The 23,150-nt window shown below is 37.1% G+C and overlaps 1 protein-coding gene across 6 annotated transcripts in view; it reads right to left on the bottom strand.

Annotated features, from left to right (window-relative positions):
* pde10a (phosphodiesterase 10A) overlaps positions 1–18,014 on the bottom strand; it is a 53,040-nt gene extending 35,026 nt beyond the window's left edge. For 2 of the 6 annotated variants that reach the window (XM_015056181.1, XM_015056183.1), the window contains exons 1-2: positions 8,999–9,145; positions 8,202–8,258 (exon numbers count right to left, since the gene is read on the bottom strand). In XM_015056181.1, coding sequence (XP_014911667.1) covers positions 8,202–8,258; positions 8,999–9,071 — 130 coding nt within the window. In that variant the 5' untranslated portion in view covers positions 9,072–9,145. Of the gene's footprint in view, positions 1–8,201; positions 8,259–8,998; positions 9,146–17,013 lie in introns of those variants that run through there. The other 4 variants (XM_015056184.1, XM_015056182.1, XM_015056185.1 and 1 more) reach the window with 4 other exon arrangements.
* Between the last annotated feature and the right edge of the window lie 5,136 nt (positions 18,015–23,150).

Raw genomic sequence — 23,150 nt, 5'->3', positions numbered from 1 at the left:
TTCCTTTTTGTTATAGGAACATGCTGTCAAAAACATAAACAGCAAAAAAAAAGTGATTATACATTTCCAAACTTGACAAAAACCCTTTCTCTTGAAGATGAAAATACAAAATTACAGAAATGTCACACCTCAAATCCACAGACCACTGCCTTAAGTTCAGTTTATGACTCTTAAAGGCCTTTTTAATGTGAACTTCGAGATGAGATGACATGCTGAGGTACAAGCAGATCTGTTTCCCTGGTTCAAATTGGTTAATGTTTGAAATCACATTATTGTAATTCCTAATAGCAAAGTTATGACCTGTTCTGGAAAGAAGACCTTAACTGTTTTAATCATTGATTTTTTTTTTTTTTTTTTAAATATGAAGAGGTTTTTGCATGTTCCGATCTTCCGATGGGCCTTTATGAAGATGTTTATGGTGGGATAATCATGAGTACAAATGCCACTTTTACAGAATTACATTATTTATGCTTTAAAAAAATGTTTTTGTCATTTCACTACAATGAGAGAGAATAGCTGACATAAGCTAGTTAGCCAGCTGGGCTAACTGCTCAGCTAGCCAGCATGCAGTCAGCTGCTTAAAAACAGACATTTAGCTCATAGCTTTCCAATGCTAACCAGATGTTAAAAACTGTGGTAATCTCATAAACATAAGTCAGTTTCCACACCATGGCTGTTTTATTTTTTTCCAAATGTGAGCACAAAAGTGGAGCAACCCTCTTTCAGTCAGTGTATAACAGGCAGTGGGGTAGGGGCAGCTAAGCTACGCATTAAAAAAACCTGATGAAACTTGCTAAAGCCTTTTTGGACACTAACTTTTAGTTTGTTTTATTTTTTGTTTTTAATTCAATGTATTTGTCCCTTTCCAACATACAAGAAGAAAATGTTCATTCCACTTATGCAGCTGGCATCATCCAATGAAATTAGGATTTTACATCCAACAGGTCAAAAGAAACACATATTAACAACAGTCTTTACCTATGTTGTTTTGCAGAAACTGTTAGTCCAACATCTGCCAACATCTGTCCCCTCATTCATCAGAGTCTTCCAAGCCACGGCTCAAGCTAATGTGACCACAATGACACTACGAGTTGAGGAGTAAATGTCAGTGTGCTTGGGCCAGCAACTGTGGCGGCTAATCAAAAGGTGCAGCCAGATCCGTCTCGCATGCTGTGTTCCTGAGTGGTTGACCCCACTGGGAACCACATGTACTCACTCAATCACAGGAGAGACTCCTGTGGTAGGTGCCATGACTTGGTCACTGGTTTGAGCTGGGATTTTCCTTTTATTTTCTCAGACCTCAGTCAAATTTTCCTTCCCACTTGGGCAGTGCTGCAGAAGGGAAAGGCGTCATCATGATAAGCAGAAAAAAAATGTTTCTGACTTGAATTAAGGAAAAAATGCTGAGATGTTGAACAAGCAAGCGGAGTACAACAGTAAAAAAAAAAAAAAACAAGAGGGGGGCAAACTTGTAAATCTAAAACGTTCTTTAAATTTTTTTTGTCACATTTTCAAATTTTCTAAACTCAAAAGCCAAGCATTCCAAGAACTTTCTGCCAGATCTGTTCAGCTTTTCATGTTTACACAAGCATAAAATTGTCTGTATGATTTGGACTGTGCGAAGTACACAGCAGGACATAATAGTCATTCCCCTTAAATGTTTATGATAAAGTTAAACAATCGTGGAAAAGATTAAGCGCACTATCTTCAAGTATAAGATGTACTGCTTTGTTCTGAACGTATTTAAAAGTTTAAGGAAAAGCTGAATTAAAAAATAAACTTCATGAGGAGACAAAATCACAACAAGCTTAAAATAAGTGTAAAAACAGTCTTGAACGTTAGAAGTGTGGAGCTGTGTATTTCTATTTAGAAATTATGTTAGACTTAATTATTGTTTGCCACTTTTGTCACTGAGAGCTTTTGGAAAGAGGTTTGAGGATTCTGACCAGCTTCGTTTGGGGAGGTCGGGGAAAATAAAAATACAGTAAACATTTAAACAGTTTCTGCTCTGCTCTGCTTCATGTCTGCATGCCACATCAAGGCAACACAAACACTTCTAATTTCTCATTGGAACCATCTAATGGGTTTGTGTGGTTGCATGGTTGTTTTTGTTTTAGGACTCTGGTTTAAATCCAGCCACTTTTCTCTGGGCACTACAGCTTTTTCTCGGCACAGTCCATAATAATGCACTTGTTAATGTTAATTAGTGACTCAAAATTCAATTTCTCAATTAGTGTCAGCAGGTGTGCACAGTTGTTTTTTTGGTGTGTACCTGGGTTGGGCCTAGGATCAGTTTCCAACAAGAATTGGCCAGTTTTCATCTGAAATGGTCATGATGGGTTAAAGGCCTGTCAAAAACTCAAAAATCCTGTCTTTTTCCAATCAGCATGATTTCTTAGTGCATCCAAGTCTTGTGAATAACACTTTTCAGTGAGGAAGTTGTTAATAAGGGAGGAAATCTCAATTGTGGCATTTTCATGATTAAAAATGAAGTTAGGGGAAGCACAAAAGGTGTGAAATACTATTTGTTGTGTTTTGGTTTCTTCATATCTGACTCTTTTAGGTACAAAAAGGAAACTTCTGCCACATAACCCTAGTTTGACCACCTTTAGGACTTATATGAAGCCATTGACCTGGACTGAACTCCAGTAGATACAAAAAGGCTTTAGGCTACAGCACACTGAGACTTCAAACCTTACTCTACTTAGGGCTGTAGTGATACAATAATCTCACAATACGATACACGATATTCTGCCCACGATACGATATATTGCGATATTCATCGAACAATACAATTCAATACACTTTTGCGATTTTCTGAAAGATTTTAGAGGGACAGAGTGATTTTGGTGATATTTTGTGACTGTTATAAAGTTGGATTGAATTAATTTAACTGAAAACTGATTAAAAGCACCAACTACACAAAACCTGGCTCTGCTTGGACATGGACACAGACTTAAAGTCGACAGCTGGACAAAATGAATCAGAAAACATGTTTCTTTTAATTGAAACAGTACAAACTGTAGCTTACATGCATTTATAAAGTAAATAAAGTGCACCAAGTACCCTGCTCTGAATAGTTTGATACCTTTTTAACCTCGACACTTAACATCTGAAGGAATCACTCTAAGCCTGATGACCTAATCACTCTCCCGGCGAAGCAAGCAGTGAGTGAGCAAGGTGACAGTTGGATGCTACGATACTTGTGGATGAATATCGATTTTTTTCTAGGAAAGAAAATATCGATATATACATTGTGATATCGATATCATTATACAGCCCTAATTCTGCTATGAAGCATTGTGGATTTGTAAATGTTGACACCTTTCTGGGAATAAGGTCGATCAGGATTATCTCAGGAATTCACCCAACATATATTGTTTAGAATTACTAATGTTAGTTGTGCTAACTATGCTAATTGCTAATTAGCAGAATTAGATAACTTCTAAGCTACAATAAAATGTGCCATGCAACAAGTGTTGCTCATCAGCATTGCTGTAGCACAGAAAAAAAAAAAAATCTTACTTAATTTCAAAATTAAGTACGATCAACGTGAATTCGAACACAGGCAGCAAAAGAAGAGCAAACGTAACATTCATCTTTAAATATGGATAACATGTCTCGGATGTAGCTGTTTAAATATAACTCTGATTTCATCCAAAAGCCACATCACTGATCACCAACACTCATTTAGTGTTTGTGAATAAACCTGAACAGGATAAAATAGGTACAGGAAAGGGTGACCATATATGTAGTGTGTTTGATTTATATTTAGAAGATGGACTTTCCCAATTCTAACTTAGAAAATTAGAAAGAACAGCAGAAAAAGTCTGAATTCCAACTTGGAAACATTAAAGGTCACAAGCCATCCAACATGGCTGCCACATGAACAAAACACATCAAAGTTGGAAGAGTAGAGGTTTGTTGTTTTCAATAAGCTAGAGGAAAACATAGTACTATAAAATCTCAACACGTGAACATGTTGCTTTCGTGTTTAAATGCATAAAACAGAAAAAAAAAAAACATATCAGCTAGCAGTTAGCCACAACTATTAACAAATCCCACTGCTTTTCCCACTTGCAACTACAACTTGCTCAACTTAGTTGTGACATTGAAAACAGTAAATGTGATCAGCCAGGAAAACCGCAAACTTAATACTGAAGTTGAATAAGGAAAAAGGCAAATAAAGGCAAATAAAGAAAGTTTTAGAGCGAATTTGATCATACATGAAGAAATCAGTGTGTTGAGCATGTTTAGAAGTGCCTGCAGCCCAGTTGGCAGATGTTTCTATGGCTGACTCAGACTTGGGCTTCCTGAATAAAGGTCTGAGTTCATGCAGTGAGCTGTTGTTGCATAACACTTATCTTGACACCACACCCTGGGACTGGAAAGGAAAGGCCAAACCAGTAACAGTCCGTCTGGGTATCTGCTCTTCACATCCAAGGTTCTTAATGAACCTGCTCTTAGTTGGACAAAAATACATTTGTAAACAACATAGTTGGTATTTTTTATACTGCCAGCACCATCTTGTAGTGTGAATGTGGACTTTCAGGAGCGAAAACACATTAAGAATGTTCCAGAATGGTAAAGTCAGTGTACTCAGAATTTAAATTTATGAGCATTTTCATTCAGGAAATCAATTTAGAATAGTTTCATTTTATGTGGAAAACTTAGAGGTTTGTAGAGAAGCTGTGAACAGAAATTTACAATAAAATCGTACCATAGTACGATTTTAAAAGACTTTTTTGTTGAATGAGATCTTAGTGTTTTTTCTGTTGTTGTCTAATTCTAGAATGGCCAACAAAGCATTACAGACATTTTGTGTTTTCGCAATTAGGGTAAAAACTTGATAAATCTCAAAAATGTTTATATGGGGCAAAATTACCCAGTTAAGATTTTATTGACCACATATTTTAGAAATGGAACCCAATGTTAGCTACTTTAGCAGCATCTCAGTATTCCTACACTGCATAAAAAAAAAGATTAATTAATTTTTCAGGCCAAGAGATTTCACACTTGGCAAAATACTCGAAGGCAAAACTCCTGGAAATACTTCAAGGGAACCTTCCACTGTAGCTGATATCGGTGTAGTAACTACAACTACTTAATTATTATTTATAGAAATAATTATGGATGCCGCCATCTATGGATTGATTTTTAAATTGATGAGCAGCGGGAGCCGACAGTATTGTGACAAAATCAAACAAGACAAAGGGAGCTAAAAAAAGAACAGCTAACAGCAACAGCCTTTAATGAAGCAGTGACTGCAATTTTTGTAGAGAAGTCTGTTTGGATGTGTAGTCAAAGCCAGGAAAGGTGGGATTGTAATGTGATGTGTGTCACTATCGGCACTGTTTGCTTACATCTCGATTTACTGCGTTTGGCTTCTTCTGGTGCAGAAGTATGACACATGTTTCACGCCTGTGACGTAAAAGTCGGATGAAATGCAACACCATTGTTCAAACTGCAGATGTTTTGAAAACCATAGGCTACATAGTCGATTTAGTACCACATATGGAAGTGTTTGGGGTCAGAATTGGGGTATTCACACTGCCACTAAAAAGTTGGATATGGGACACATATGTAAGGGGAAAATCAAATTTGGGTCACATTCGCCTGCTTTGTGAACGCAGCACTATTTTTTTATTAATGCAGCACACATTTCTAGTTCTAATTTTACAGTGGATCTGTGTCTTAAATCCACAGATTATCAAAATGCTTCCACACAAATGACATCAAAGTTATGGAGGCTTCTTTGGCAACCAAGCTTTGTCAGTCAGTCCAATGTGGAGCATCTCCCCCCCACCAGCCACCCCAGCCTTTACTTATACTGTCACAGCTGCAACTTGCAGCATGTGTGCGTCTTAGACATTGCTGCCTTAAATGTACACAAAAGGGAAAATGTGAGTGTCTCTGACGTTCGTCACATATTATCACCTCAGTGCAGTGAGATCTGGGTGTTACAGCATGACGCTGCATCTTGTGGGTTGGGTTTAGCTGAATGTGGCACATAATCTGCTTCAGAACACACACATTATCAACGCAGCATGTATGCAGTGTTAATATGTCAACTTGGACATATGAGAAAAATCCTTTTGGTGTGGCTGAGGAGAAAAACATGTGGGCATTTATGAATTTTAATTGTGTAACAAGTTTCTTCCTTTGCTTGAACCAACTGAGCTAATTTTATAAAGTGTGACATAAATGGATTAGCTGGTGAGGTCTTTTAACTCTAAACACTACAAAATAAAAACATCTTTAACATTTTTAACTATAAAGGCAAATTTCATCTGCAAACTTTAAAATATTCTAATAAACTTATGACACCCATAAATGAAAAATAAGCATCGATTAGGACAACCTGAGAGCTAGCTAAAGCTGTATAATATTTAAGAGATTTTCTTCATCTCATTTAATCAAGATTATAAAAATAAAATTACATTTATACAAAGAAGTACATGTACAAGCTAAACATTTACAGCACAGCAGCTGTGGTTGCCCTTAAGTTTGGAGTGGTTTGCTGAAAAGCAGCTCATGGTTTGAGAAGTTGTTCCGCAATAATGTTGTCTTCGCTAAAAGACACAAGAGTCACTTCAGGTCTCTGTGTGAGGCAGCCAACGTGCAGCACAGAGGTCTGACGCTCCAGAATATGTGTGCACTTATAACACATGACAAGGCTACTTTTCAAAAAGTGTCACCTGAGGACAGAACACAAAACACAAGCAGGAACGCAGCTGAAACATCAGAAATGCTTTAGAATGACTCTTTTCTGAATTACCCTCACACTCTCACCTCCTAAAGGACTGGAGAGGGGAGCTGAAGGTTAGAGATACATCCAGAAATGTTCTGATGATGGATGAGGAACCACACCACCATGCCATAACAAATAAAATCAATTTATCCACATGACAAAGTTTTTTTGTTTTCTGTATGATTTAAACATCTTTATGGTAAAAAATATCTCCAAATGTATGCATCAATTGTTCAAATGGAGGGAAGGTGTGAGGTGAGGCAGTGAGATGTTGTGCCTCACCACTGGTGGCGCTGTGCCACACACACACGCAATGAAGCAGACAGCTGGCGAGTGACCATTGTTGTTTCTTTATATCGCCATACGTCTGATTTCACATGCATGTTCTTACATATTCAACGAATGTAAAAAACATATTTACCATTTCTGTTCATCTACAAATGGTGTGAAAATGTGAAGTGAGGCAGGAAGTACCATGCCGCACTGACAGAGGGGAGTGCTAAATCCTATGAGGACAATATTAGATGCTTGTCTTACTGAAAAAACTGAAAACAATCAGAAAAATACAGAAATTACACTGTGGATGGAACAAGTCTAGTAAGATTTATCTCCTTGGCAATTACCTGCACTGAAACAGCCAGCAGACTTTTATAAATGAAGGCAAACAAGGGCAGTTTTTATAAAAAATGTATGACCGGAGAGGGACATGGACATTTTATGCAATCAAATGTAAGATCAGTGACATTTCTAGGGTCTTGATCCCTTCTTCCTCCTGTTCCTTCAATGAAAATTCCTCTTTCAAATCTGCATTTATGCATATTTCAAACTATTGCTATATCTTGTTTGTTTGATCAAATTTGAATTATATATGTAAGATATATCATCACACGCAGTCACAACAATTTTCTGTCTGAAAGCCATGTACTGCTTATGAACTTTTTCAAATCAGCGAAACACACTCTCGGTATGTGCTTCTTATACAAAACAAGAAATGATCTGAAATTGTCACCTCAGCTGTTTTGTGGAAGTATAATATAATTTATTTGTTTAATTCAAATTTTCTTATCTACTTTTTTTTATTGTGATGTATGTGACTCACAACAGCACTCATCAGATTTGTCTGTTGCCCTCAACTCTCCCACAGTTTTCATAGGAACTTTCAATAGGTACATAATTAAAATTAAGTTGAAAATATTTAAAAATGAGCTGTTTTACTGACTTCCAGTTGCTGAAGCCAGTAGAAACTAAAGCATCTTTATTAAAGCCTGTATAAATGCTTGCAAACAGTGAGAATAATATAATAACAGAAGCAGAAGGCAGAATTTTGGCTAACTGAATATTAGCCAGTTAAATATTTCATACCAACTCCTCTGAAAGGTAACACTGCAAACTCTTCTGACAAGAAAATCAATTTGTGGCCTCAACTCAGATCACCTGACAACTTTCTCACCTGCTTCCTGACTTTCTTTCCTCTCACTTGTACTGGCCTTCTCGCTTCCATCGTGTTCTATTGGTTAAAAAACAAAAAATGTCAAAAATAAAGTAGATGTATACATAAATAAATATATCTATGCATAACATCAATATACAGGATTATTATTGGTAAACATTTTGATGAATAAATGAAAATTACATTAATAAAACTGAGCTGTGGGACAGGTTCCATAAATTACAGTTAATTTAGAATCACTGACCTGTTATAAAATGTCTACAGAATATGAAAATATACATAAAAACTATTACAAGTAGTAAATGTCCTACTGTCACTTTTAAATTAAATAAAAATCAGACTTCTGTAGCGCTTTTCTGGACACTCAAAGACGCTTTTCAATTACATCAGTCATTCCCATTCATACAAACATTCATGTTGATGAAAAGCTACTAGATTGTAGCCACAGCTGCCTGACAGAATCGAGGCAGCCATGTTGCGCCATCGGCTCTTCTTGCCCAGCGACCCACCGATTACAAGACGAACTTCTGCCACCGTGACTGCCACAGTCCATTTTTAAGTCTTTACAATGGGGCATGAATTTCTGACATAAAACGTTAGCATATTTAATGATATTTAAAATGATCATAAACTGGACATTTCTGTGCGAAAAAACACACAGATATTCACACAATTGTGCTCAAATTTGACCGACTGCTCACAAAGATAAAACCACTCCGTTTCTCACCGTAGGGTTCTGAAAACTTTGTGCCGCTTAGAAGCAAACTGTAGAAAAACCGTAAGGCGTATCAACATACCATCTTCATCTCTGAACAAAGCACAGATGTATCTCCAAACTGAACGTTGAATAGTGTTTCTAGGTGAAGCCATTGCGACACAGCAAATCGTCAAATATGGTCAATTTTTGGATTTTTTTTTTTCACGACCCGTCTCCATTGACTTACATTGAGTTTTTGGGACGTCTTTTGCCACGAATTACGTCGCCATGGTAACTCCGCCCCGGTGTTACGTCGATTCGCGTTTCCCCATCAGTTACTTGTTAAGGGCACTTTAGACAACTACGGACACCGTGAAAGCTCAAACGACGTGTTTTCAGCGAAGTTGTTCTCATAATATATATAAAAGACAAAAGGCGTTGTGACTTGACAAAAATTCAGACTTCTTCCAACAAGTGGCGCCACACATCTACGTGGTAGCATGTTGCGCTAACAGCTGGAGGAGATTTCATCATAATCAGCTTTATCCTTTGTCAGGAGAACAACAGAGACTAAGGTTGCACAAGGGTGTCAAACTGTTTCTGGGTATGGAAAAAAAAAAAAACTTTCTTTACACAATCTTTAAGAACCAAAATTTTAACAACTTAAAGTAGTATAAAGATGTTCTTGCAATATAGTCAGGTTATTGTTTTAAAAAAACACAAAAGAAGCTTTAGAAACAGTTTTGTAAGAATTTTCATTTTTCGAGTTTCAACCCCCTCAAAAAACTAAACAAGAAGTACACCAGATACAAAATACAGAAAACATGCTTGTGAAAGCAGTGGCAGAAATAACACAATCTGAAATGTCAAGTTCAAAATTATTTATGACATTTGTAAATTAAATATCAACTCTTTTCTTGCAGAGTACTTGCTTGTTCCTACGACTCAAGCTTAAGTCTCTTTAGAATGAGTGACAAATTTATCCCCACCTTTCAACATGACTAAATGTGCATTTAGTCATCTCCCTCCAACATTTTTATCCTGTTTTTATTAGCTGAACAAATATCAGACATTTTAACTGTTATAGTCATTTTGGGTGGGTTTCTATTTAGTGTTTTCTAGTTTTCAGTGGATTAAAAAGGCTGATAATGAGAAATATAAGAAAAAATTCTTTGCCAATGAAAATTAACACTGTTGCCAAGGGCTCCTCGCTTCCTCCGAACGTAGGAGGAAGACAGTTTTTAAACTCCGCAAGCACAGAAGCATGTAGTGTGAATAAAACCCATCTCAGCCTTCTCTATTTTCTCCTTTTTGAGAGAGCTGTACAAAGTTTCTTCCATAACTTCACTGTTTTCCTCACGATAAATCCATGTTTAGATTAGTGTTAACGTCTGTCCAGCTTTGGAGACCTCTGCTCTAGAGAATACACACTGAAAGAGCTAAATTGTGGAATCCCAAATACATTTGCCTTTATTAAAAATATTAGGACAGATTGGAAATCATTCAAAAATATATAATTGTTGCATCTTTACTTCAGATGAATGAATCAATTGCTGAGGCTACGTTAGCCCTTAAATAGTGTGAATGGGTTCATCATCACTGCAAAAAAACAATTGCACGTTTTTACCATTCTGCTAGATCTAGTCAAAAATTTAATGTTAAGAAAAGCTTTTATTTTGCTGCGTGAGACTGCAAATTCCCCTTCATTTGCTTTATTTTCTCATGACACAACAAACTGACACATGCAAACAAAAGGATTATTTGCTGCACATCTAAAAACAAGTTCTACTCTTCCTACATCAGTAATCCCTCTCCCCATGCTGAAGTATTTAGCCAGGCGACAGCGCTGAACAGAGATGAACATGGTGCTTTCAGGAGCCCCGTCACACAATATCTAGGGCAGAAAAAGATCCCAACAGTGGCGACATTTAGCGTTCGAGATGTTCCTCCTTTGCAACACATAGATGAAAAGTGCACATGAGAAGAAAAGGGGAAAAGACCACTTCTTCTGCAGCGCACTCCTTCTGGCGGCAAGTCAAGGGCAAGCTGCCAAGGCACTACTTTTCACTTTCCTGACATGAGGCTGAGGCAGGAGCGGGGAGGGCTGTTGGGTGCGTGCGTCAGAAGGTCCGCCTGGGACTCCCTTGCCAGGAGGTGGGAAGAGCATGTGTTTCTTATCTTATCGATGGCAGGGCTGGATCGCAGCGTCCAAAACCGACATTCAGAGAGCAGCCGCTTAAAATTATGGCCCCTCACCTCCCGCCATTCACTTCATTCACTTGCTCGCTGAGGCTGTGCAGGTGCACATGTGTGCGTGAATGTTTGAGTGATCATCATTCACCCGACGCTCTCCACATTCCAAAGCCAAGCCATTACAGGAGTCAGTGGGAATGTGTTAAATTAGAAAAATGCTGTTTCACTGAGGTCCTGTCATTTTTCTAGACATGCAGATTCTTCTGCACAAACAAGCAAGCTCACACGTCACACTCGAGAAAGGGAGATTTCCACGGCACTTCGATTTGCATTATTTCCATCTGCACGGTTCAGGTAATTAGGTACAAAGGGAAGGAACAAAAGAACGGTTGACTGAAAAGTAGATAATACTTGTTCTTTAAATTAAACCACAGCCGAACAACAGAAATCAGAAATCAGCTGCTTTCTGGAATAGGACAATTTTCAGCTTGAGTGGAAGTGACGGGTTAAGGCCGAGCTGGAAACGGAAAAATCCCATCTTTTTCTGATCAGAGAATACACCATATCTAGGCACTTCCAGGCTTGTTTGTTAGAGAGTAAAAAAGATCCAAAGTTAGCTATACGTTCAATAACAGTGCCCTGTTTAAAAAAGAAAAAAAAAAGATGTAGCACAGATATACAAAGCCATTTCAAAAAGGAAACAATCCACCGAGACATATCTATGATTCATTAAGGCTCAGGAGAGATTAAGATTTAAAGCAGCTAACAGAAAGGCTAAAGAGAGTACCGCAAAGATCCTTTATACGTATAAGTTATCGATCTGTTATGGAACATTAGATCTAAAACTAACATTTCAGGAATCCTAATGGCATTACTGAAACATCTGATCCTACAATAAATATTTCTGCTCGTAGCTCCTTATAATAAACACTGGCTGTCAAAAGTTAGGGTGCCAGATTTGGGTAGTAACTTTGTTTAATTATTTCAAAACATTCTCCACCGATCATTTGCAAAATATCCTGTACAATTCAAGTAAGATTCAAAGGACATTTTCAAAAAGAAAAATTTATAAAACACAAGTGGGCTAACTCTGAAATTAATGCTAAATAACTTGAAATTAAGTTGACCAGTCCTAGTAGGGTTTTCCACACTTTTCCCAAGTTCGCCTCTTTTAGCTGCAGCTATAATGACCACAGAGATTTGAAAGAATAAAGAACACTTCACTGCACGAAAGTATCAGCCAGAAGAGTACAAAAAACTCCACAGCATTATGTAACTAGGACACAGAGAACGAAGTTGCCAGTAATAGATTACAAAATTGGATTTTCCCAAAAAGTAATTAAAAGACAAAACTGAAACTTGTCAATGCCAAAAGAGTTGAAGGAACTTCCATTATGTAATTGTTTTGTTCTAAATATCACAATGATCTCCTGTGTTCTCCATATTCCTCAACGAAGAAGCAATGTCTAAAGAAAACATCAAGGCATTAGTTTTAGTTTATTTCTTCCTAACAGATTTGCCCTTTTTCAGATTAACTGTGCATTATATTTTACTTAATCAGTGGAAGTTATCTACCATGATTTTGCATTTTGACAGGGGTTTGTGTAGATGTGGGTGGCATCTTTAGTGAAGAGTGATAGAAGAAGGAATAGAAATAAAAAGAAGCTGAAAGTGTGATCTGCGGTAGATATTTTTTTAAAGCAGTATTTCGATGCAGCGCTACAGCAGGCCCTCCATCCCCAAACATTATCCAATACCACATCAGTAATCTGGGGTCATGTTCCCCACTCCACATCTGGTCTGATGCTGAACTGAAGCGGGGCCTGTGGGGACACAATAATGAGAACCACAGATCTCTGCTCCTTCTGCAGAGCTGTTTTCTTTTATGAGCCTTGTCACAAGGACAAGCTGCACAGAAATCACTGTGCAAGGGGCCTCTTTCCCATCCTCTCTGATACCAACCCATGACAAGCTGATGAAGGGGTCAATGGACGCCTTGAGGAGAAATCTCATCTGTTTTGCTGCTCAGAGTGTGCCCCGTGCCCCGGCCCGCTCTCATTATAATGTATAAAAAGACTTCAAACTGCAGACAGAAGCTAATTTTTCTTTGGCTTGAATTTCCTGAACATTGTTCAAATCAACACTCAAGTCAAATGACAGTAAGAACATGTTTGGTATGCTTTCCTGGAGTCTAACCTCAATCAGCCTTTTAATTTCTATATCAAGCACTTCACAGATTTATATACATTTCGTCAGTTGTGCTGGGAGAAGTTCTCAGTGTGTGAGAGATGGCAGGAAATGTCTAGCGTGAGCACTTCCTGTCTGACAATGCAGCCTTCTTCTCCGAGTTAAGCAATTCGTCGACAACCAACTGCACTTAAAAAGGCCTGACAGATTGCATTAGGGCTGACCCTGACCGACCTATCCACACACGCACGTACGGATAGCTGCATTTTGTCCTCAAGAGAAACTTGCAGTTACAATATGTCAAAATTGACTCATTGCAAATCAGAAGCGAACACAGTTAGTGCTTAGCTTGTGCTTCTTCACCGTAGACTGAGTTTGAGGGACATTTCAACAGCTTGTACTATTTCACAAATGACTTGCAAAATACCACTATTTTACATTGCATGAAGACCTATACAAAAAAGACAAAAAAAAAAAAAAAGTAAAGCAGATATTTACACCAGGTCGTATTAATCCGGCATTAAACCCAGACTAACTCAGAGCTGTAAAGCAATTTCAAAAGGCTGTTTCTAAACGCCTACATAAACATCTACAGCAGATGTGGAACTGGACACGGGATGATGAACATCTGCTCACTTCCTTTAATGAATGACTCATTCATTAGAAGGGTACACAATACACGTAATTCTTACTCGTCTCACTGAAGTTATTACACCCTGATTTCTAAACCGCTGCTTTACATATTCGATAAGATTGGGAGCTTGAACGAGCTTTGAAAAATATTCCTGTCCTTTTTTTGAAAAAAAGAAAAAAAAAAAAAGAAAAAAAAGGGGGGAAGCCAGACAGTATCATACTGGATTAATGCAGTTCGCTACAATCTGTATTCCTTTGCATCAACAACTCATGTCCCAAACTACACTGTAAAATGAAATTTGAGGGTATTAAATGTAAGCCATTTAAATTGTTTGCATATAATTAAAGATATTAATGCGTTAGTTTAATGTTAAAGTCAAACGTTGTGGGGAATTTTTTTTTGACATATGTTGTGGCAAATACATTTTTCACAACATTTTATTTCAAACAAACTGAAAATGTTGCTTCACTTAGCTATTTCTCATATTTCAGTGGAGGATGAAAGGAATGGCTTAAGATGTATGTTTAGTAAAGATTGAAAATTGCTAAACATTTCTTAATTATTTTGGTACAACAGTTATGCAACTTTCATTGATTTATCAACAAATTCAAACTAGCTTGCAAGCTAGCTGATGAAAATTAAAATTTGCAACCAATAAGGCTTGTAGCAGGAAGAGTGTTTTGTTGGACTGAAAATTTAAGTTGTATCCTCTCTTTAACTTGCTTAGCAAAAGTGGTAATGCTAAATTTAAACTAGTTAGCAAGCTAAAGTAAAAGTTGCAAGCAAGCTGAGCTTAGTTGAGTTAAATAAAGAGCTGCTATAACACCTTTAGTGGAGAGTTTTGGTGTTGGATTGAAAATCTAGTTTTGTATGTGTGCATATTTTTCTCAGAGCTAATGCTAAAGTCAAACTTGCTAGCAAGCTAAGATTTGTAAAGCCTGAGGTATTAATACCAATAAAGAGCACATTTTGATGTGATTATGTCTACCTTGCTTGAATAGATTTAAAAACCTTATTACTATTTCAGTAGCATCTTACCATCAACCATTTCTTCATATTTGCTTTTTTTTTTATTTGTTTTTTTTTTTACATAAGGGATGAAACAGAGGAGCAAAATGATCCTATTATTTCAGAACTGAACACATTTGGTTGAGTCAAAAGTGTTTGCAGTTACACTTAAACAATTCCTAATCAGATATAATAAATAGATCAAATTTACTCAAATAAAATTAATGCATATTGTTACGCTAGCTTTTTTTGTTTCAAGTTAGAGAGGTTTTTCCAGCTTTTTTTGATCAGCCTATTGCAATTTTGATTGATTCTTAATAGACAATAGTAATAATAATACAAAATAAAAATGCAGCATGTTCTTTAAAAAGGGTAGAAGTTTTGAATTAAACACAAAATGAGCAAATTATGACCTTTATCTATCCAACTAAGCTGCAATTGATCTTTGTTTAATTAAACTACAAAACTGCATATTAATAAACATGTTAATACATTCAATGAATAAAATGGGTGAGTTTTAGCTTTTGCACATTTAATAAACACACATTTTTCAATATTTGACCTGCCCAACTCTGTTCAGAGCGAGATGTATGAACAATTTCACTCTAGACCTATAACTGCCTCTCCAGTTAAAATCAGTAATTCACTGATTCAGCAGCAGCTACTATATTAAATGTCCCCAAAATACATAAGTAAGATGTAACAAAATGCAGTTAATCTCTAACCAGAAGTTCAAAGGAGTGATATAGACTCTTAACAGCAACATATATTGTTAAAAACTCAAAAATCCTGGCAAATTTAAATAAAAAGTATTTCCATTTAGCCAAGAATAATATTATATTGGATAGAAATGGTGCAGAAATACCTTTCAAAAGTAATAAAACTACACAAAAAGAGTATGAATTTTAAATTAAGAGGCAAACTATACTCTTGATAATCAGTCATAAAGCCTGACCCTTCTTATAATTACTCATCAGCCTTTTGTATGTTTCCTCTAGTATTTTGATTACTTTTTTTTTTGGATAATTGATGAGTTTGAGGTAGGAAGGCCACCTTGCCATCATCCTAATCTTTACCTCCCTCCACAGATTCACAATCAGATTCAAGTCGGGACTCTGACTGGGCCACTCAAAATCCTCAGCAGTACTTCCAGCATGTTTCTGGAAGTACTGCTGGTAAAATTCAAAGACTACTAATAAACCTCAACCTGCCAGGGTGTGAATAATTTTGGGATTAAGATTATATGGTACACCATTGTACCGTGATTGTGTGGTGATTTATTTTAAATATGAACAGAGTGGAGGCTGGGGATTAAAAAAGTTAGGAAGTTGTGTTTGAATAGATATAGGATATAAGTACAGGTTTAATGTTTGTTTTTAATGCTTTTTTATTGACAGGCAAATTTATGATAAGGATAAATAAAACAACTATTTAGTTTCAAAAGCTTTAAAAACTTAAAGACACTTGCCCTCCGATGTTTTTAGCACTCTGAATAAAAACTAAAACTTAAAAAAAAAGTTGTTAGAGAAAAGTTATCATTTAGATCAATCATATTTCTTAAATTTATAATATGACTATTGTGGTAACATATACGTTTCTCATAAAGCCTATATTTTGCGCAACTTAAAAATCACCTTGATATTAAGACACAGCTCACATTTTTAATGGTGTATTTAAGGTCTATTTTCCCAGATTTACCCCTTTAAATGTTTTTATAAGCACTCTGCCCGGCTCATGCTGCAGACCTGGCTTCGCTTTCTTCTTGTGGAACTGCTGACTGTCCCCTACCATGATGCACCAACTTCAAAGCCGAGATCAGACCCGTCACCATGCTCTACATGCTGTTTAAAATCCCGAGAATATTATCCGACGTCCCCCTCCCCGCCTGTCCCCCACTCGTCTAGTTCAGCTCTCGGTCTGTCATTCATAAAGTTGAAGGGAAATACGGTCTGCCTGCAGGACCAAACATCCCAGCTGAGCCCCGTGTGTCTGCGCCCCGTGCCGAGACTCACAGCGGTACATTTTCTTCTCATGTGAACCTTTGGTATTCTCTTTCACGCCTTGTTAAGTGACTGTCAGTCAGAAATACCTACTTGCACCCAGGAAACAGTCCGTTAACCTTCTGAAACAGCTTGTTGAAGACGGACCATCTTCCATGTCGGATTTATGAGCGCAGAAAGGAGGAGAAGAGCCTCGGAGAAAAGTGCGCCTCTGCAGCTGCAACTTTGTGCGTCTTCTTAGAGCACAAAAATTAGAAAAAAAAGAAAAGAAAAAGGAAAAAGAAATAGACAGAAAACAGCAAAAAAACTATTCCAGGACGCGATGAGGTGATGATGTCCTGAATCCTTGAAGCTGTGCACGGTTTCAGGAGGGGGAAAGAAGAGAAGTGTGCTGCCGCTCCCCTCCCTCCTCCTCCTCCTCCTGCAGCAGCAGCGCTTTGACCCAGCACCGCTGGCCGAGCTCAGCTACGATCAGTCCGCCTCAGCGGCGTGGTGGCTCCGCGGTGGATGTGCAGCGGCAGACTGAGCAGAGCGCAGCCGTCAACGCAGAGCCACAGAGGGAAGGGAGTGAACACACGGAGAGGGCGGCGCACCGGCGGGGGATGACCCACATCGATCCGCTATAATTTTCAAAATAAAAACTCCATTTAAGACTTACAACACTAGATGAAGCATGTTGAAATGAGTCAAGCTTAATTTATCTTTATCGTATACGCCCATTTACTCTTTTAATTATGGCTGAAGCGCAAAAGTCACGCAAAAAGAAACTGATTTTAACCTAAACAGGCGGCTGATTGAAAAACCATCTGGTCCCGTTTCCGGTGTTTCTGCGCACTTCACGGAGTCTGGCAAAACTCGCAGTTTGACGTTACTAGTCGCTGTTCCTGTTCCTGAATTTGGCTGCGTAAAAAGGGGAGCCGAGCCAGCCACAGACCGGGCGCTCTCCGGGGGACGCGCTGCTGCTTCCTCATCCGCGATCAAGTGGGAGATGGTGACCACCTCCACATTTACAGCGGAGCAGGAACACAGCTATCGGGCACTTTTAATTTAGTTAGAATGTCATTTCAGATCACTTATTTCACTTATTCAATTCAAAAAAGTTGAACTCACGCACACGCTGACACATTTCAACTTTTTTTTTTTTTTTTAGATGATTGTGGTTTGAGACCTATGGAAAACAAACAATACATGTCCATGATATGGCCTTCGCAAGCCTGGTAAAAACTGCTGAGTTGACAGTTGTCCAGAATACAATAACAGACTCAAAAAGACAGAAGTTCACTGCTAAAAGAAGCTGTCTGCTCATAAAGTGCTACACCAGCTGATTTCTGCTGTTTGTCCTCCTGCCAGAAGGTACAGGTTGAAGTACAGTTAATAAAGTTAAAACATCAGCAATAATAATAGTAAAAAAAAAAAAAAAACACAAAATACAAAACATGAAAATAGGGGAAAAAAAGAAAACTTCAGGCAAGCTGTCAAGTTCGATGTATAAACTTCAAGTACAAAATATCACTATTTTGTATTGTAACCAAAAATCCCATAAAATCATAAGCACACACACAGCATCCATAACTGAACTCAGTTAATTTGACTGTTTACTAATTTGTGTGCCTGATACAATCCATCCAGCCAAGCTGTTGGTGGCCAAACCGTCCAGTACCTTTTACATTATGCGTCCCCCTTTTAAAGACAATAAGATTACTGAAACTTAAGAAGCTGTGCTTATCAACTCCAGAGTCGGCTCATCCATCTCACAGGAAATATTAGAGCACTTCATGCTTCCTTCTGCTGAGAAGCTTTATGGAGATGCTGATTTCATTTTTTAGCAGGACTCGGCGCCTGCCGACACGGCCAATATCTGCTTTGCTGTGATTGATTGACCAGCAATCTGACCTACCCAAAACCCCACGGAGAATCTGTGGAGTATTGTCAAGAGGAAGAAGATGCCCAACTGCATTGATTTTATTCAAGAGGACATATGTTTAAGTAGTCCTCCCATTATTGGTCTAACTTAAAAAAAAAATATAATAAATAAATAAAGGATTTGCAACTTAGCCATCATATCTGAAACAAATCAATGTGTGTGTGGTAAATCAAAATTATAGTTTTGCTTTTAAATGATTAAAATAAATATATCTTCTAACTACAATTGGAATTTATGTAAACGCAACTGGATTTTGATTCAACTCTCCACACCCCTCCAAAAAAAAAGAAAAAAAAAAAGAAAGAAAATCCAGATTTGATGAAACATTCGAACCCAAACCTACAAAAGAACTAAAGGGTTTTTATAATGTTGTTAAACAGGGGCAAATAATTTAAGTGTTAGATATAAAAGAAATATTAAAAGTTTTTTTTAAAAGTGGAGCGCCATAAAAGACACAAGAAAATGACAAAAGGATAAACAAATATTTTAAACAAATCTTGCAACTTATTGAAATCTTAAAGTTTCTGATCCGAACCTGGGTTGTTCTCACCTGTAAAAGAAATTAAGCAATAAATTAAATAATCTCTGTATATACTTTCTCATTTGACACCTGAATGGTTTATGCCCTTTATTCAGAAAAACCTTTTACATACAATCAAGAACTGTGAAAAGAAATTTGTCTAATTAAAAATATACATATAAAAAGCTTTACAATTAGTTTTGATTGTTTTCTTTTATCCAAAAATCCTTGTGTCTGTCCATATGGAGTACCTGCAGAGACTTCCATTTTCAAATTAAGTTTAATTGATTTATTTCACCATCTTCCCCAGTTGAACATTTACATAAATTATAATTGTAAACATTGCTCGGAATTGGCTCAGTAAAATAAATCAATGTAATCCACTCCTTAAAGCACAGGCCCGAAACTCATACACTATACATCTGCAGTGGCACTAACATATTTAGACTCTCTTTCTGATTCTTGGGAATTAGGAATGCAATTCTAGAATAAAAATAATAAAAAAAACATTTAAAAATGACTCCCAGTGAGCAAATTTTCCTCAAATCAACAGCATCTGATGCGTTGAAATTGCATTTATGAGCAGGATTAGATCAAATCATAAAGAACGTATTTTACTTCCAACCTCAATAGTTTTATTAACCCATACTTTTATCACCCTCCTTGAGAATTATTATCAAACGCAGTGAGTGCCATGAAAGAAAGTTCATACTGCTTGACCTTTTTCACGTGTTGTTACGTTGCAACCGGGAAACTCGTTTTTTTATTGGTATTCTACACAACTTGTAATAAAACAATACATAAATCTCGGAACACCTCCCAGTTGGAAGACAACAACTTCAAACCAGCCAAAATGTTGCTGTTCAACTAAACTAACAAGGAAGCAGGAAGTCAGAAAAGCAACCATGAAATTCTGCAAAGATCTACAGCTCAGGTGGGAAACTCTGACAAATGGAAGCAAAAAAATGTACTGTTGAAATAAAAAGCCAAAAGAGGTTTGGCACGACCTGTTTATTCACTTTTCCACATTGTAAACAATTCATAATCACAGTTCTCACGTACAAGTGTTGTCAGTGTTTTCATGGATAAAAATCCCAGTTTACTTCAAGTAATATATCCAAAGCTTGGGATTATTATTAAGATTTTTAGTTCAGTCTATCAGAAGTGTTTGGTAATGTTCTTTTCTGGTTTGATTTTTCCTTACCGTATACTCTGAATACTGAAAAAAATTGCCAGGCAGATGGACATTACAGACATATTTTCAAATTGACAAATTAACATTTTTAAATACACCTACATTATGACTGATCTGCTTTTCCTCTAGTCTTGCAAATGTGCCGTCATCTTAAGAAACATCTTAAAACCCAAAACTTTTGATGACGATACACACAGAATGTCACTGATTGCCTCATTTTTTGGAGCTTTTTGATTGGTCCAGTCACCAGAAGCATTAAGGATTTTTTCAGGCTGTTTTAAACAATATTTTTGGAACATTTTCAAATAACTCCTGATAATAACAAATTTATGATAATTGCTAATAATTTTCTGATTGCTCCTGGCAATTCTGGTCGTCTGTGATATTTTCCTGAGCAGAGACCTATGGTAGAAAATATTTTGCATCTTACAAAAGACATAGGTTTTATTTTATTTATTTTTAAATATTCCAACAGATAACTACTTACATATTCTTTTTTTTTTTTTTTCATAATTATGGTCTTCATTGGCCAGGAAGCCTCCACAAAGACCTTAGATCCAACAACACCAGGCACCTCACCCCAAACCGCACACGAATATGACCCCGTCATGAATGGATCAGGTGATGATGATGATGATGATGATGATGCAGGATATACGATCTTTGACAAACTGGACTTTGAGATTAACAGTAAGAAGTACCAGCTTCTTACTTCAATGTCTCTTTTGAGTAAGACTTTACGGTAAGTTCCTGCTATAATGTGATGCAAGGTATCGGTAATAAAAGTGGCATGAGGTCACACTTGTATCTTTATTGTGTCCGTAAAATTCTTATCGACGTTTAAAGTACTGTAAAAATACGCAAATATCAGAGGTCACTATTAAATAAACATAAGACATTTATGTAAGACTGATGGGTAGATAAACTTCACTTTCATTATTGTGTTGAACAATGGAGTCTAGGTTTTATTCGTTATGTTAAGTTGTGATAGTTTACTACACAATTTTACCATATAAACACAGGTTTTATAGTATTTATACAGTAAAATTCTGGAAACCACAGCTGCTGGTATTTTACTGTAAATTACAGACGATTTTTTTTTTTTACATTGTATTTTTGACAAATAGCTTTTTGCTTTTATTTTGGGGTTTAGTCTTTTGTAACATAACTTTATAACTAGTCCTGTATATGTAATTGTTCTTATAGTTGTATGGTTAAATTAATCTATTTCACTCTTAAATTTATTGACTTGATATTTTTACGCTAGCGGTTTGTTTTTTTGTTTTTTTTGCCTCACCTGCACATTTTGTTTATTTCTCTTTAGATTTGAAGTGAACTAAATTGAATATTGTAAAAAAAAAAAGAGGAACAGACCAAAAAGAAGAACAAACTTTCATATTTAAGTTGCAAAAAGCCATATAGGAGAAACAGCAAACATGTTTTAGAACATTGAACTAGACCAAAATGTAACTAAGGCTTCATGGATGTACAGCAGGACGAAGGAGCAGACAGAAAAGGAGGAAGTTCAATTAATCTCTTCCATGGACCATAATAGGCAATAATACAGCATCTCTGTTGCCATTCAATCAGACACAGATTTAAAGAGGAGCGGCAAAAGCAAATGAGGGGGGTTAGCAGTAATTGCCAACAACTGATGCTGTAATCCAGAACATGTTACTGTGGAATATTATCTCTGCTCGAGCTGTTAGCATGTTATGATAGTCATGAGGCTGTCACACAGCAACGCTCTTCAGTCAGAGAGAGGCTTCCTCAGATTTACAGACAATACGAGTTACGACATTTTATTTCCATTGATTACATTTGGATTAGCATAATTAGCTTTATAAAGGCCAAAAAATTAACACTACATCACTCTGAGCTCACCATCTTCATGATGAGAGATGGCAGAGGCAGCGTCATGCTGTGGGAAGATGGATGGAGATGAAGCAGGGCAGCTTAGGATCTATAGCAATACTTGAATGTAAATGTTCACAGACGTTTTCCATCCAACCTGACTGATAATGAGGTATTTGTTCTCTCAGTAGGTTTAACTGCAAATGTTACAAAACTTTTTAGAATTTTATTTGTTATAAAAATACACCTTGCACTTCTCCTTTTACTTTGCCATCTTGTGCTTCTTTATGTTGCGAAATCCATTTAAGTTTGTGGCCAAATTGAGAAAAAAAGTTAATAGGGTGCAAATACTTTTGTAACTAACTAAGTATGTTAAGGTTAAAAGTCTTGGTGTTTACAGTGTCATCCATCTTCCCTCGAAGCGTCACAGTAGGGCTTTGCGGCCTATTAAGAGAAAACTTTTTTTTTTTTTTTAAATCACAAAATTCTTAAGATGGGAGACTCATGTGGGCTGCACAGTGGCACAGTTGGTAGAGCTGTTGCCTTGCAGCAAGAAAGTTCTGGGTTCGATTCCCTGGTCTTTCTGCATGGAGTTTGCATGTTCTCCCTCTCTCCAAATTGCCCCTAGGTGTGAGTGTGTGTGTGCATGGTTGTTTGTCCTGTGTGTCCCTGTGTTGCCCTGCGACAGACTGGCGACCTGTCCAGGGTGTACCCCGCCTCTCGCCCGGAACGTTAAC

Source organism: Poecilia latipinna, unplaced genomic scaffold, assembly GCF_001443285.1.
Source record: "Poecilia latipinna isolate Pla-1442-1.1 unplaced genomic scaffold, P_latipinna-1.0 Scaffold1362, whole genome shotgun sequence".
Taxonomy (NCBI): domain Eukaryota; kingdom Metazoa; phylum Chordata; class Actinopteri; order Cyprinodontiformes; family Poeciliidae; genus Poecilia; species Poecilia latipinna.
The sequence above is the reverse complement of the archived record's forward strand: the minus strand, read 5'-3'. Positions and strand labels throughout refer to the sequence as shown.